The sequence below is a fragment of the Struthio camelus genome, chromosome 28 (assembly GCF_040807025.1).
Source record: "Struthio camelus isolate bStrCam1 chromosome 28, bStrCam1.hap1, whole genome shotgun sequence".
NCBI classification, from domain to species: Eukaryota; Metazoa; Chordata; class Aves; order Struthioniformes; family Struthionidae; genus Struthio; species Struthio camelus.
In genome coordinates this window covers 945,133-957,637 of record NC_090969.1, presented here as the reverse complement: position 1 = coordinate 957,637, position 12,505 = coordinate 945,133, and the positions used below count along the sequence as shown (strand labels likewise).

Genomic DNA, 12,505 nt, shown 5'->3' with positions numbered 1-12,505 from the left:
GGACAGGAGCTGAGGGCTGCAGGTTGCCCAGGGCTGGGAAAGCATCCTGGGGCCCCGGGACCGCCTGGCAACTCGCCTCTCCAGCACATACCTTCTGCACCTTGTTGATGCGATGAGCTGCCCGGTTATCTTTGGCCTTTTGCTAACAGAAACACAAAGCCAGTTGACTTGCAGCCCCAGACGTCCATATCTTTCCCCACCCTGGCGATGCCCAGACACTCACCAAGTAGGGGGCTTTGTCTGCGGCAGGGACCTTTCTCCAGAGCTTCATGATCTGTTTGCAGCGGCTGGACCAGTCTGCGAGTCCAGTGGGAACAAACGGAGCAGAGAGAAAAGGCGCATTAGTCCGTGCCTTATGAGCCTCCCTGGCTCCAGGCAGGTGGCTGCTCCTGGGCACATTAGTGGATGGCCCATGCCAAGGAGCCTGCACCCAGTGCCCCCAATTGCTGCAAGGAGCATCTCAGCCTGTGGCAAACCCCATGCTACAGCAGATGGAGCTTCTCCTCCAAACACCAGGTGTGTTACGTTGCACCCATCTCCATCCCCGGCTCCAGCCACCCCAGACAGGGCAGCCAAGGTCCCCCACCAGGGCCCTACCTGGATAATCCTGCTTGAGGTTGGGGAAGTTCATGTTGGCGTAGAGCACGGGCGAGATGGTGGAGAGCTCGCCCAGCTCCTCGTCCTTCTCCCAGCGCTGCAGGCTGCGCTGGTTGTAGGACAAGCCATCACCCTCGCCCTCCGTGGTGGGCGTCGTGGGTGTCGAGGGGGTGGTGGCGGCCGAGCTGCTGGCCCAGGGGCTCTCGGGCTCGCAGTGGTCCGGGCTGAAAAAGCCACTCCGCTCCCTGCATGGGGGCAGAGGGTGTCACGGGCTGGCAGGGCGTGGGGAAAGAGGAGTCCCACAGGATCAGCCCCAGCATCCCAGCTCCCCCGGCCCCCCCCACATACCTGTTATCAAGGAACGGGGACTGGCAGACTCCCGAATACGACTCCAAAGAGACTGTGCCGGAGAGCGACCCCAGGGAAACACTCCCTGCAAGGGAAGATGGAGGGGCTGCAAGGGGGGCAGAACTAGGGCACAACCCAGCACCTGTCCCCGGGACCCCAGCAGCTCTCGAACAATATGAGGTCTTCCCCATGTACCCCAAAACACTGCTGTTCAAAGGCAAGAGCAGAGCCCTGATAGGGACATAGTGACGGCACACAGGCTTTCCCCAGGCAGGCAGCGAGTCCTGCCCTTTTCCTTGCTCCATGCACCCGCCAGGGCTTCCCCAAGGCGCCGCATCTCAGCTCCGGGGCCGCGCTGCCTCCACCCACCCTGTCCCGGCAGCTGGAGGTCTCCTTGCAGGAAGGGCCGCTGGGAGAGCTGCGCCCGGCTGGGGTCCTGCCCTCCGACGCCGGCCTCCATGCCCGCTGCCACGCAGTTCAGGGGCTGCTCCCCGCGCTCCGCAGAGCCCAGCACGTCCTTGAAGAGCTGCTGGACGTCTTTGCTCTCCATTTTGGGCAGCTCTGCACAGGGAGGGGAGAAGAGGAGCTGAGCGATGGCGGGCAGCACGCCACGCGAAGTTCACCCTGCACGCTGCTGGGAACTGGGAAAGGAGCCCAGAAGTCCTGGCACCGAGTGCCCCCAGCATCAGCTCTCTTATGCCCTTTGCAGTGAACTAAAAGGTGTCGGGAGGGCGGCAATGGCCTGGCTGCAGCTCCCTGCGCTCTGCCCCCTGGAGCGGGGCCGGGTGCTGGGGCCGCATGGGGGCTTGGGGATGTCTTGCCCTGTTTCCCCCCAGCGGTGACAGGAGCATCCTCACCCTCCGTGGGGATCTTGTCAAGGTCGGAGCTCAGCGCGCCCTCGCCAGGGGTGGCCGGCTTCTCGGCATCGCCAGGGTCTGGGGAATCCTTCGGCTCCTCAGCTCCTAGGAGGAGGGAGAAGCATGATACCTTCAGCACCCCATCTGGGGCTCTGCACCCACCCCAGGACCCCCCTCCTTGCTCAGTGCTACTCCAGGGCTTGGCACCCCTCCCCAGGACCCCCCTCCTAGCTCAGCTCCCCCCACTAGGACCCTCATAACTGGCTTAGCACCCCTTCCCCTGATCCCCCATCCCAGCTCTGCACTCCCCCAGAACCTATACCCTCGCTTAGCTCCCCCCTGCCAGGACCCCCATCCTGGCTCAGCACCCACCTGGGTCTCAGGATCTCTCTCCAGGACCCCCCCCCACCCCAGTTCTGCACATGCACCCCAGGACCCCCAGCTCTGCAACTCCTCCAGAACTCCTGTCCTGGAACAGCCCCTTCCCCAGGACCCCAATCCTGCCCCAGCTCCCCCCCCAGGATCCCCAGCCTGGCTCTCCCCCACCTCCAGAACCCCCGAACTGACTCCCCCGCACCCCCAGGACCCCTAGCCTGGCTCTCCCCCACCCCCAGGACCCCCAGCCTGGCTCCCCCCACCCCCAGGACCCTCAACCCGACTCCCCCCAACCCCCAGGACCCCCAGCCCGACTCCCCCCCACCCCCAGGACCCCTAGACTGGCTCCACACTGCTCTGTAGCTCATTGACTTCCCCCCCCCCAAAAGGGTGCCCTGAAGGGGGTCCCAGGCCCCCCCCATGGCCCCCCAGTAGGGCCCACACGGAACCCAGCCAGGGGGCCCAGCCCTCCCCACTGCCCCCTGGACCCCCAGCCCGCTCTGTGGGGGGGCAGGAGTCCCCGGCCGGGCCTAGCTCCGGGGGTCCCGGCCCCAGCCCCAGGGGTCCCAGCCCCCTGAGCGCCGCAGGGGAGGACTCGCCACCCGGGGGCGCGCTAGGCGGCAACTCTATGGTCACGACACTGCAAAAGCATGCTGGGAGACCACAGAGTTCCCAGCATGCCTTTCCCACCCTGCCTAGAGTGTACTCTTTAGCCATAGAGGTGCCTTGCTGTGCTGGAGAGAACACCCCGCACCCGTCTCTATGGTTACAGAAAGAGACAGTCTAGGCCACATTTCGATGGCCACGGGAGGACTCTGTTTTTGGGGCTTCTCATTTGCCGAAAATAAGTCTCACGCTACCCCGGGGCCTCATTTACATCCCCAGGGGTCCTGTGGACTCACCCAGGTCCTCGGCTTTTGCCTCATCCTTGGCGTCATCATCGGGGGCAGCGGCGCTGCCATCGGTGCTGTCGTCCCCTGCCAGGTGCCAGGCCTCAGCGGGGCCAGGCCGCCTCACGGGGCACCCGGCAACCCCTAAGTCCTCCAACAACCCATGGCATCCATGGCAACCCCCCAACAACCCCAGAGTCCTCCAACAACCCCCAACAACCCCTAAGTCCTCCAACAACCCACTGCACCCATAGCGAGTCCCAGAGTCCTCCAACAGCCCCAGAGTCCTCCAACAGCCTACAACGTCCATAGCAACCACCAACACCGCCAGAGTCCTCCAACAACCCATGGTGCCCAAGGCAACCCCCAACAACCCTGGAGTCCTCCAACAACCCACAACATCCATGGCAACCCCCAATAACACCAGAGTCCTCCAACAACCCCCAGCATCCTCCAACAACCCCCAGGTCCACAGCAACACTCAACAAGCCATGGACCAGGTCCCGCCAGCGCTCACCTCGGGGGTGGGTGGGGGTCTCCCTCCTCTCGGTGGGGGCACCATGCAGTGCCCCGGCCACGCTGGGGTCCCCCTTGGGCCGCGGGGCACCCTGGCCCAGGCAGGGGCGGGCGGCCCCGTCCCCCACACCGCCCGCCGCCAGCAGGGCCTTCCGGCTCAGGTCCATGAGCGCCTTCCCGAAAAACGCCTCCTGCCGAAGGGAAGGTCCCGTCAGCCCTGGCGCTGTCCCTCCTCCGGCCATCCCAGCCCAGTTCTGCAGCCCCGCTGCCCTCCCTCTGCCCCCGTCCATCCCAGCACTGTTTCCATCCGTTCCAGTACCACCTCCGTCCATCCATCCCTGCCAGCACCACCTCAGTCTCCACCCACCCATCATCCATCCATCCCAATACCACCTGTGTCCAGCTATGCCTCCCAGGACCACCTTTGTCTTCATCCACTCCTCCCAGCGCCACCACTTCCATCTCCATCCACCCACCCATCATCCATCCCTCCCAACACCACCTCTGTCTCCATCCACCCCTCCCCACCTGCCCTCACCTGCAGGTAGGGGGGGAACATGTCCTCTAACTTGCTCTTCTTCCGCCCCCGGCGCTTCTTCTTCTCGTCCCCTTCTGCCGAGCCCGGGTCCAGGCCGCCCTCTGCCGGGAGGTCTCCCGGAGCCCCTGGGAACACTGTCCCCGTGACCATCTCCTCCCAGAGGAGATCAGGGCAATTCCCATACCACGGGAAAGCCTCAGGCACAGCTCCCTGTCCCTCAGGGCTGTCCGCCCCCATCCCGCTCCACCCACAGGGGACAGGGGTGCTCGGTGGGACGAAGGGAAGGTGTCGGGGGCCCTACCGTCCTCCGCGTGCCCCTCAGCGCTCAGCCCCTCGCGCCCCACTTCGGCCAGCACCGCCGAGACCTTCTTCAAGCGAGTGTGGGACTTCCGCTGCCGCACCATGAAGCCACCAATACCTGGTGGGAGGCAGAAGAGGGTCATGATGGGCCCGGTCGCGGTCCACTGGCTTGGGGTGGCCCCAGCACCCGCTCTCACCGGGACGGTATGGCTTGCGCTTCCTCTTCTTGCACTCCTCTGGGTCCTCCAGCCCCTTGCCCGAGTCCATGTCGGCACCGCCGTCGCGGTCAGGGCTGGCCGGAGCCTCCAGTTTGATCTCGCACTCCATGTGCTCGACGCCCACTGCAAAGTTGGGGACGTCACTGGGTGCCTGCGCAGCGAGGGGAGACCCCTGCACCCCTTCATGCCCTGCATGCATCCCGCCCCAGAGCTGCCAGAGACAGAGGGAAAAACGCACCTTCGGCCTTCAACAGCTCGTCGGCATCCAGGTCGCCGTCCTTCTTGTCATCAGGGCCCAGCGGGTCACCCCCCTCCAGCACGCCGTCGCCGTTGAGGGTGCCCAGCCGCGTCTTGCGCTGCCGGCGCTTGTGCAGAGGCGACATGGAGAGGTTGCGGAGCACAGCCATGCCCGTCTCCGTCAGCCAGACCCCCTCGAAGCGGAAGTACTGGGGCTCTGCTGGGAGAAAAACATACAGTGCTGGGCATGCAGCAAATGCCTGGCATGTCCCCGGGAAGCCCATGTCCCTGGAAAAACCCAGGTTCCCAAGGAGCCCACAAGCACTGCCAGCTCCATGCATCCATCCATCCATCCCAGCACCACCAGCTCCATGCATCCATCCATCCATCCATCCCAGCACCACCAGCTCCATGCATGCATGCATGCATGCATCCATCCATCCCAGTGCCACTAGCTCCATATATCCATCCCAGCACTACTATCTCCATCTATCCATGCATCCATCCATCCCAGCCGCACGTACCTGGCTCCTTGATTTTGACTGAGGTGATCTCTGGTGGAGGCACAGGGACTGCAGAGGGAGAGAGGCAGAGGTGAATCCCCACTGCCCCCCGCGTCCCCCTTCCTGGCGATCCCCCCATCCCGGGTGCTCACCAGCAGGTTTGACCACGTAGGGCTGGCAGGCGCTGCAGTCGAACCCCTCGTCCGCCGCCTGCTCTACCTCCTCCTCCGTGAACAGGCTGTCACACGCCGCATGCAGCCACCTGCAGGGAGCCGGGTCCCGTCACACTCGTCTGGCTCCGTGGAGAGATCTGGGACCCCACGAACCCCCACGGGAACAGCTGCCCCAGCTACTTGCTGGGACGTTTCTGAGTGGGGCCACGTTTCCCCGTGCGGACAAGCTCACGTTCCCCAGCTGCAAGGCTTCACCCTGAGCTCAAAAACTCTGGGCAGGAAACCTCAGGGATGATGCTGCAGGATCACGTGGAGAGCCCAAAACCCTCCAAGAGAGACAGACTGGCCCCTGCCCCAGCTCCAAAACTCCCCGGAGGTCCCCGAGACATAAAGGAACCTGAGCACAAATTCACGCCGTGTCCATGCTGCAACGGACGAGGGACCCAAACTGGCCCCGGATGGGGATGTGGGACCCCCGGCGGCCTCCCCAACCCCAAGGGGCTCACCTATCGCAGTGCCGGCACTGGATGAGCAGGTCGTCCTCCACGTACTTCTCGCGGCAGAAGGGGCAGACGACGAGGCTGGCGCAGGGCGCGCAGTGGGTGTAGTTGTTCTGCCACTCGCAGTGGAAGCCGGGTGACGCGGCCCCGCACTGCACGCAACACACGCACCTGGGGGCAAGAGACATCAGCCCCGGCCCCAGCAGCAGCCTCCGCGCCCGGCTCCCGCAGCCGCGCTCACCACTTGCACTTCCAGCCACCCTTGGGCACGGTCTGCAGCGGCGGGTCCAGGCAGTACGTGTGGTAGCTGATGTCGCAGTCGTCGCAGAGCAGGAGGCGGGAGGGATCGGAGGCTTTGCCGCACACCTCGCACACGATGCACTCTACGCAGCGCCAGCCCTTCAGCAGCATCACCTTGGTGATCTGGGCAAGCGAGGAGCGGCCACGTGAGCCCAGACACAGCCATATGGCCCCCTCCTGTGCACAGCATGGCCACACGGGCTCGCACAGGGACACTGCATGGCCATGCACCAGGGCATGGCACGGCCACATGGGCACACACCAGGGCACGGCATGGCCATGCACCGGGGCACGGCACAGCCACATGGGCATGCATCCCACCGAGCACGGCACCGTCCTGCCCACGCAGAGCCGGGCAGAGGTCCCGGCGCCCCTCACCTTGCTGTTGACGCAGTAGGGGTGGTAGCACTGGGAACACTGGGAGCAGGCCAGGAGGTGCCCCTCGGCCCCACGCCCGAAGCTGCCGCACACCACGCACATATCCTGCGGGAGAGAGGCCGTGAGCGGTGCTGGCGGTGGGCAGGTGTCCCGTGCTGCCGCGCAGCACCCCGCTTACCTGCATGAGCACAAACTTGTCGGTGTTGGAGAAGAGGACAACCGTGTTCTGCATGGTGTCGTCATCGTCCTCATCCTCCTCCTTACTGGGCGAGCTCTCCACGTCGGCGAGCTGGGGGCAGAGCGCGGGGCCAGGGGCTCAGGGCCAGCGCGGGGCAGGGGGACACCGGCCACATCCTGGTGCCAAACCGGGGGACACACGGGGGGCAGCAGACCCCAAAGCCCACCCGCAAGCAACCCTTCCCCCAGGGGCTGGTTCGGCACCAGCCCCACACAGAGGGCAAGACCCCCCACCAGCACAGCCCCGCCGCCGCTCTCCCTGAGGAGTCGCTCCCCTCTGGGGTCCCCTGCCCACCCCACGGCGCCTGGAGGGGCTCCCGAGCCTTTCCGAGGGACGGGGATGGATGCTGGGGAAAGGGGAAGGGAAGGATGCTCGGCTCTCGGCCCTGCCACCTAGCAGCTCGGGGACCCCCCCCCGGCCCCCTCCCGCCGCTGCCCCAGCCCAGCCTTACTGCTAGGGTGTCAACGGACGAGGTGGTCGACTTCAGGCGCGCACGGCCCCGGCCCCGGCCCCCGTGGGACCCACCTCGGGGGCGCCTCCGCCCAGGGAAGCTGCTGCTGCGACCCTAGGGCCAAGGGGGAGAGGGGGGTTACGGCCGCCCGGACAGACCCCCACCGCTGCGCATCCCGCCTCGGGGCAGGGTCCCCATCCCACCCCCGTCACCTACGCGCCGCAGGGATGGCCCGGAAAAAAGGGGAGCGCGGCCCCGGAGCGAGGGATCCCCTGCAAGGACGGGACCGGCGGGACTCCCCCCAGCCCAGTACCTGCTTGACGCGGGAGCGCCCCGGGGAGCTGCGCCGCCGGCTCTTGTCCCCATCGCCCTTGGCAGCCGGCTCGAAGAGCAGCGAGTCGTCCGTCTCGGCGCCCAGCGGCAGCGAGCCGCCGTCCTCCTTCTGCAGGCTGCCGTCGGCAGCGGCGAGGGCCAGGTCGAGGGACAGCGAGCCCCCGCCCTCGGGGTCCGGCGAGCCCAGCAGCGGCTCCGAGCCAGGGAAGCTGCTGCTCGTGTCCCCCTGGCTCAGGTTTGAGATCTCGTTGAGGATGTCGGGCCGGGGCCGCAGGGCAGGGGGCTCGGATCCCCCCTCATCCCCGCATCCCAGCGGCTTCTCCCCGGCGGCGCACACCTCCATGGGCGTCTCGGGACCCAGCTCCTCTGGCTCCAGCGGCTCGGGGGACCCCTTGGCTTCGGGGTCCCCCCCTGCCCTGCCTTCCTCCAGCCCATCCTCTTCGCTCAGCGGTGGGGAGCTCCCGCTGGTGCCCTCCCGCTCCAACCTCGGCGCCTCTTCTTCCTCCTCCTCCTCCTCCTCGGGTAAGCCCGGGAAGGGCCCCAGCCGTGGGGCTGGGCTGGCATGGGGGCCATCTCCGGCAGGGCTGGCTGGCGAGTCCCCCTCGCCGCCAGCTGTCTCCATCTCCTCGTCCTCGGGGGGCTCAGCGGGGGCTGGGGTGCAGGCGGGGGAGCCCAGCGGGGGCGCAGGCGGGGAGCCAGGCGGCTCTGTGTCCATAGCAGTGCCAGGGCTGCTGGGGGGCTCGGGCAGAGCAGGGGCAGGTGGCTCGGGCACCTCATCTTCCACGGCGCCAGGCGAGGGGGCCGGGGGGCAGGCGGGTGAGACGGCGCAGAGATCTGGGAAAGGGACGGAGGAAAGGGACGGTGACGGCGTGGCCCCCGACAGAGACCCCCAACTGCCCCAGCATGCCCCCCAGACCCACCTGGAGGCGCCGGGGGTGGTGGAGCCGCCTCGGGGGGCAGCAGCGGCTGTGGCTCCAGCTCCATCTCTTCTTCGGGGGGCACCTCGAGGGGCACCTCAGGGGCCAGGGCAGGCGCCTCCTCTGCCACGTCCACCTCGGACAGGAGACCTGTGGGATGGGACCGTGCATGAGGGGGGCTAAAGGGCTCCCCTACAACCCCTACACCAGCAGGGCCTGGGGCAGAAAGGACACGAGCACCACTGTGGCCTGGCCCGGGCATAGAAACCCCCCCCGCCCCCCCCGCCATGGGACACCGAGGCACAGGGACACTGAGGCACAGGGACACCCCCCTCATGGGACGCCACAGCATGCAAGAAGAGTCACCGTGCTGGGAGAGGACCCAGGCATCCTGCCTCCCTCCTGCAGCGGGAACTCCCCCCCCATCCATAGGGGTCAACAGGAGAGGAAAGGGGGCGGACGCAGAGGCTCCCACTTACCCGGTGGCTTAGGGTCCTCCTCAGGGAGTGGCTCGGGGTCCTCCTTAGGGGGTGGCTCAATGGGGGGAGACTCAATGGGGGGCAGCTCGTCAAGGAGGGGTTCGTTGGGAGGCGGTTCATCAGGAGGTGGTTCGTCAAGGAGCGGCTTGCCATCATTCAGGGGTGCTTTGCCACCATCTGGGGGTGCTTTGCCACCGTCTGGGGGTGCCTCGCTATCATATGGGGGTGCTTCGCTATCATCCGGGGGTGCCACGCCATCATCTGCGGGCGCCCCACCAGCATCTGGGGGTGCTTCGTCCTGGGGCGTCTCGCCAGGCTGCAGCTCCTCGCTGCGCTCCGCGGGCTCGGGCTGGCGCATGGGCACGTCCGCCGGCTCGCAGCGCTCGGGGGACGCCGACCTGGATGGAGGGGCTGGGTGAGGGGGAGCAGGTCCCTTCCTCGGCACCGGGGGACTCACCTTGTCGTCCCACCCCAGCCCCCCATCTGCAAAAGCAGGGACCCAGCGCGATATCCCCCAGCAGGTTCCCCCATCCCCACTCACATCGGGGAAGCGGGGGCCGGCTGGGGACCATCGCCCGGGTCCCCGTGGGCGTCCTCGGTGCTGCGCTGCTCCTGGCACCCCTCGCACACCGAATAGTTCTGGTACCACTGGCAGCCGGGGTCGAGCCCGGCCGGGCGCAGGCCACACTCGGAGCAAACGCGGCAGTTCTGGGGGGCAGAGGCAGGTCAGGGGCAGGAGCGGGGACCGCCCCCGTCCCCCCGCCCTCGGCGGCGGGACGCACCTTGCACTTCCAGGAGTCGGTGGGGAGGCTCTCGATGGCCGGCTCCATGCAGAAGGTGTGGTAGCCCTTGTCGCAGGCCTCGCAGACCAGCATCATGGAGTCCTCGCCGGGCTGCCTGCGGGGCGCAGACGGGGCCGTGAGCGCCATCCCGCCGAGCCCTCGCCCCCGCCACGGGACCCCAGCGCCCGGCGGGTGGCTCTCACCTGCAGGTTTGGCACACTTTGCACTCGGGGCACTGCCAGCCCGAGCGCGTGCGGGGCGTCAGGGCGATGTCCAGGCAGGCCCCGTGGTAGTGCTGCCCGCAGCTGGTGCAGAAGAGCAGGTCCCGCAGGTCGCCCGGCCCGTCGCACACCACGCACCGGGCGTCCTCTGCACGGCGGAGAGAGCGGGGTGGTCAGGGCTGCCGCCAGCATCCCCGCCGCAGCATCCCTGTCCCAGCGCTGGGCAGAGGGTGGCACCCAGCTCCACGCCCCCCCCCCCCAACCCCCAGCACAGGAGGGGACCCCGGGGTCCTGCTCCCGGTCTCCCTCGCCCGCACGCACCCATCTGCACCGCCTCGGCCACGTGCTCTGGACACAGGAGCCGCAGGGTCTTCATGGACTGGAAGGAGCCGCTGGCCGCGGCGCAGGGGAAGTGGTAGAGCCGGGGACACCCGTCTGCCCGGCACGGGATGGTGGCCCCCATCCTCCGACAGTGTTCACATTTCTGAAAGCGGCAAGAGCCCGGCGCGGTCAGGGATGGACGGACGGACAGACGGGCGCAGCCCCGTCTCCAGGGCCGAGCTCGGCCCCGAGCCGCACCGGGGGGGGGGGGGGGTCCTGGCACGGCCTCACCTGTGAGATCCCTGAGAAAACAGCTCTGTCCACGTGGGCCAGCCCGGCCGCGTCCGGCAGCACCCCGGCGGACCAGGCTGCGCACCAGCGGTGCACCCAGCAGTGCCCTGCGGGGAGGCGGCGTCAGCGGGGGCCGCAGCGCGGGGACCCCGCCAGGGCCGGGCGCCGGCGGCACGGCCGCGCTCACCTGTCGGCTCGAAGAGCTGCGCCGGCGACACCCACTCGGAGAAGCCGATCTGGGCCAGGTCGTCCCCCGGCGGTGCCAGATCGGGCTCGCCGGGAGCCTCCGCGGGCTCCAGCCCCGCCAGCCGCTGGGGCCAGTCGGGCGGCGGGTCGAAGCGCTGCAGCTCCCGCTGCCCATGCAGGCTCCAGTCCCCGCAGTTGCAGAGGGCGCAGCGGCGAGCCGGGGTGCTGGGGCGCACGGGGCCGTCAGGGGCGCACGGAGCAGCACCCGGCTCCGCGGCGCCCCCAAGCCCTCCCGGCCCCTGCCCTCACCTGCCGGCCTGGGGAGGCTCCTCCGTGTCCACGCTCTCCGGCTCCGGCCCTGCCGAGGCTCCTTCGGGCGGTTTCAGGGGGTCTGCCTCCGCGCCGCCCGCCTCCTCCGAGGACACGGCCCCGTCGGCTGCCGGGAGAAGCGGCCGTCGCACCCCCGCGGACGGAGCATCCCTGCGTCCGCCGGCGGGGAGCCGCGGCCAGCCAGGCCCGCGCGGGCACCCCGTGCTCTCACCTGGCGCCTCCGAGTCCTTGTCCTCGCTGGGCGGTTTCTGTTCGTCCATCCTGCCTCCTGCTGTCCCTCCGGAGACGCCCGCGGCTGCAAGGGCGCGACAGCCGTGAGCGCTCGGCGCCCGCCGGGCCCTTCTCGGCCACGTGCCGCGGGCTGGTTACGGCTCTCTGAGGGTCTGCGAGACCCCAGTGGCCGTGCCCTGCCCTCGGTGCCGACGGCTGCTCCGCATCCCCAGCACTAGTCAGCGGCTGCGACCTTGGCACAAGCCGGGAGAGAGCCTGGTGGGTGTCACGAGTCTGCTGGGGCTCAGCACGCCCCGCAGCCACTGCCCAGCCAGCGAGGGAGGGACCAAGCCCTGGAGAAGGGGAGAAGCAGCCCCCACGTGGCACACACCAAAGCCCCCTGCCAGCCCCCGCCTCGCACCCATCTGCGGCAAGCGCCCGGGACCCTCACCCAGCCCGGCCACGGTGCCCAGCCGGCAGGGAGGTGGGAACGGGCACCGCGGCGGCTCCGGGAGCAGACAGCGTTTCTGGGGCAGGATGCCCCCGGCAGCGAGGCCATGCAGGGAGCTGGGGCGACCTCGATTAAACCCAGCGGAGGTCAAGCACGGCCCCGGTGCCACGCGCTGGCACCCCAAGGCGCCGCGGGACCCGTGTGCCCCGCAGCAGGACGTGGGCGACGGGAGACGCGGGCAATTCCCAGGTCTAGCAAGGAGAGCTGGGCCCAGGGCTCACGCGCCCCCGCCGTAAGCAAGCTCGCGCAGCCTCCGACAACCCGTGCCTCAGTTTACCCAGGGCCGGCACCAGCCTGGCCAAGGCCCCGCAGCACCCGCGGTCCCTCAGCCCGGGACAGAGCGGACGTGGCACCAGTGCCAGGGACACGCAACACCAGCCCGCGCCGGGGGAGTTTTCGCTCCCAAGCACCGAGATTTGGAAGCGATGCCGAAAGCGAAGTTACAGATTAAGAGGTGACTCAGGAGCGGCGGCCGGGCAGGAGGGGTCCGCGCTCCGCCGGGGGC

At 68.5% G+C, this 12,505-nt stretch overlaps 1 protein-coding gene across 2 annotated transcripts in view; it reads right to left on the bottom strand.

Moving 5' to 3' along the window:
- Positions 1-12,505, bottom strand: part of KMT2D (lysine methyltransferase 2D) — a 31,136-nt gene that overhangs the window by 16,595 nt on the left and 2,036 nt on the right. The window contains exons 3-32 of one of the 2 annotated variants that reach the window (XM_068921478.1): positions 11,491-11,574; positions 11,259-11,385; positions 10,951-11,174; positions 10,764-10,870; positions 10,473-10,635; positions 10,134-10,299; positions 9,931-10,045; positions 9,690-9,856; positions 9,149-9,546; positions 8,673-8,819; positions 7,733-8,586; positions 7,420-7,533; positions 6,909-7,019; positions 6,731-6,835; positions 6,294-6,475; positions 6,059-6,223; positions 5,532-5,641; positions 5,401-5,448; positions 4,878-5,096; positions 4,619-4,762; positions 4,423-4,539; positions 4,122-4,246; positions 3,585-3,774; positions 3,080-3,154; positions 1,803-1,907; positions 1,315-1,506; positions 946-1,030; positions 598-842; positions 224-297; positions 92-142 (exon numbers count right to left, since the gene is read on the bottom strand). In XM_068921478.1, coding sequence (XP_068777579.1) covers positions 92-142; positions 224-297; positions 598-842; positions 946-1,030; positions 1,315-1,506; positions 1,803-1,907; positions 3,080-3,154; positions 3,585-3,774; positions 4,122-4,246; positions 4,423-4,539; positions 4,619-4,762; positions 4,878-5,096; positions 5,401-5,448; positions 5,532-5,641; positions 6,059-6,223; positions 6,294-6,475; positions 6,731-6,835; positions 6,909-7,019; positions 7,420-7,533; positions 7,733-8,586; positions 8,673-8,819; positions 9,149-9,546; positions 9,690-9,856; positions 9,931-10,045; positions 10,134-10,299; positions 10,473-10,635; positions 10,764-10,870; positions 10,951-11,174; positions 11,259-11,385; positions 11,491-11,539 — 4,974 coding nt within the window. In that variant the 5' untranslated portion in view covers positions 11,540-11,574. The remainder of the gene's footprint in view (positions 1-91; positions 143-223; positions 298-597; positions 843-945; positions 1,031-1,314; positions 1,507-1,802; positions 1,908-3,079; positions 3,155-3,584; positions 3,775-4,121; positions 4,247-4,422; positions 4,540-4,618; positions 4,763-4,877; positions 5,097-5,400; positions 5,449-5,531; positions 5,642-6,058; positions 6,224-6,293; positions 6,476-6,730; positions 6,836-6,908; positions 7,020-7,419; positions 7,534-7,732; positions 8,587-8,672; positions 8,820-9,148; positions 9,547-9,689; positions 9,857-9,930; positions 10,046-10,133; positions 10,300-10,472; positions 10,636-10,763; positions 10,871-10,950; positions 11,175-11,258; positions 11,386-11,490; positions 11,575-12,505) is intronic. The other variant, XM_068921479.1, reaches the window with a different exon arrangement.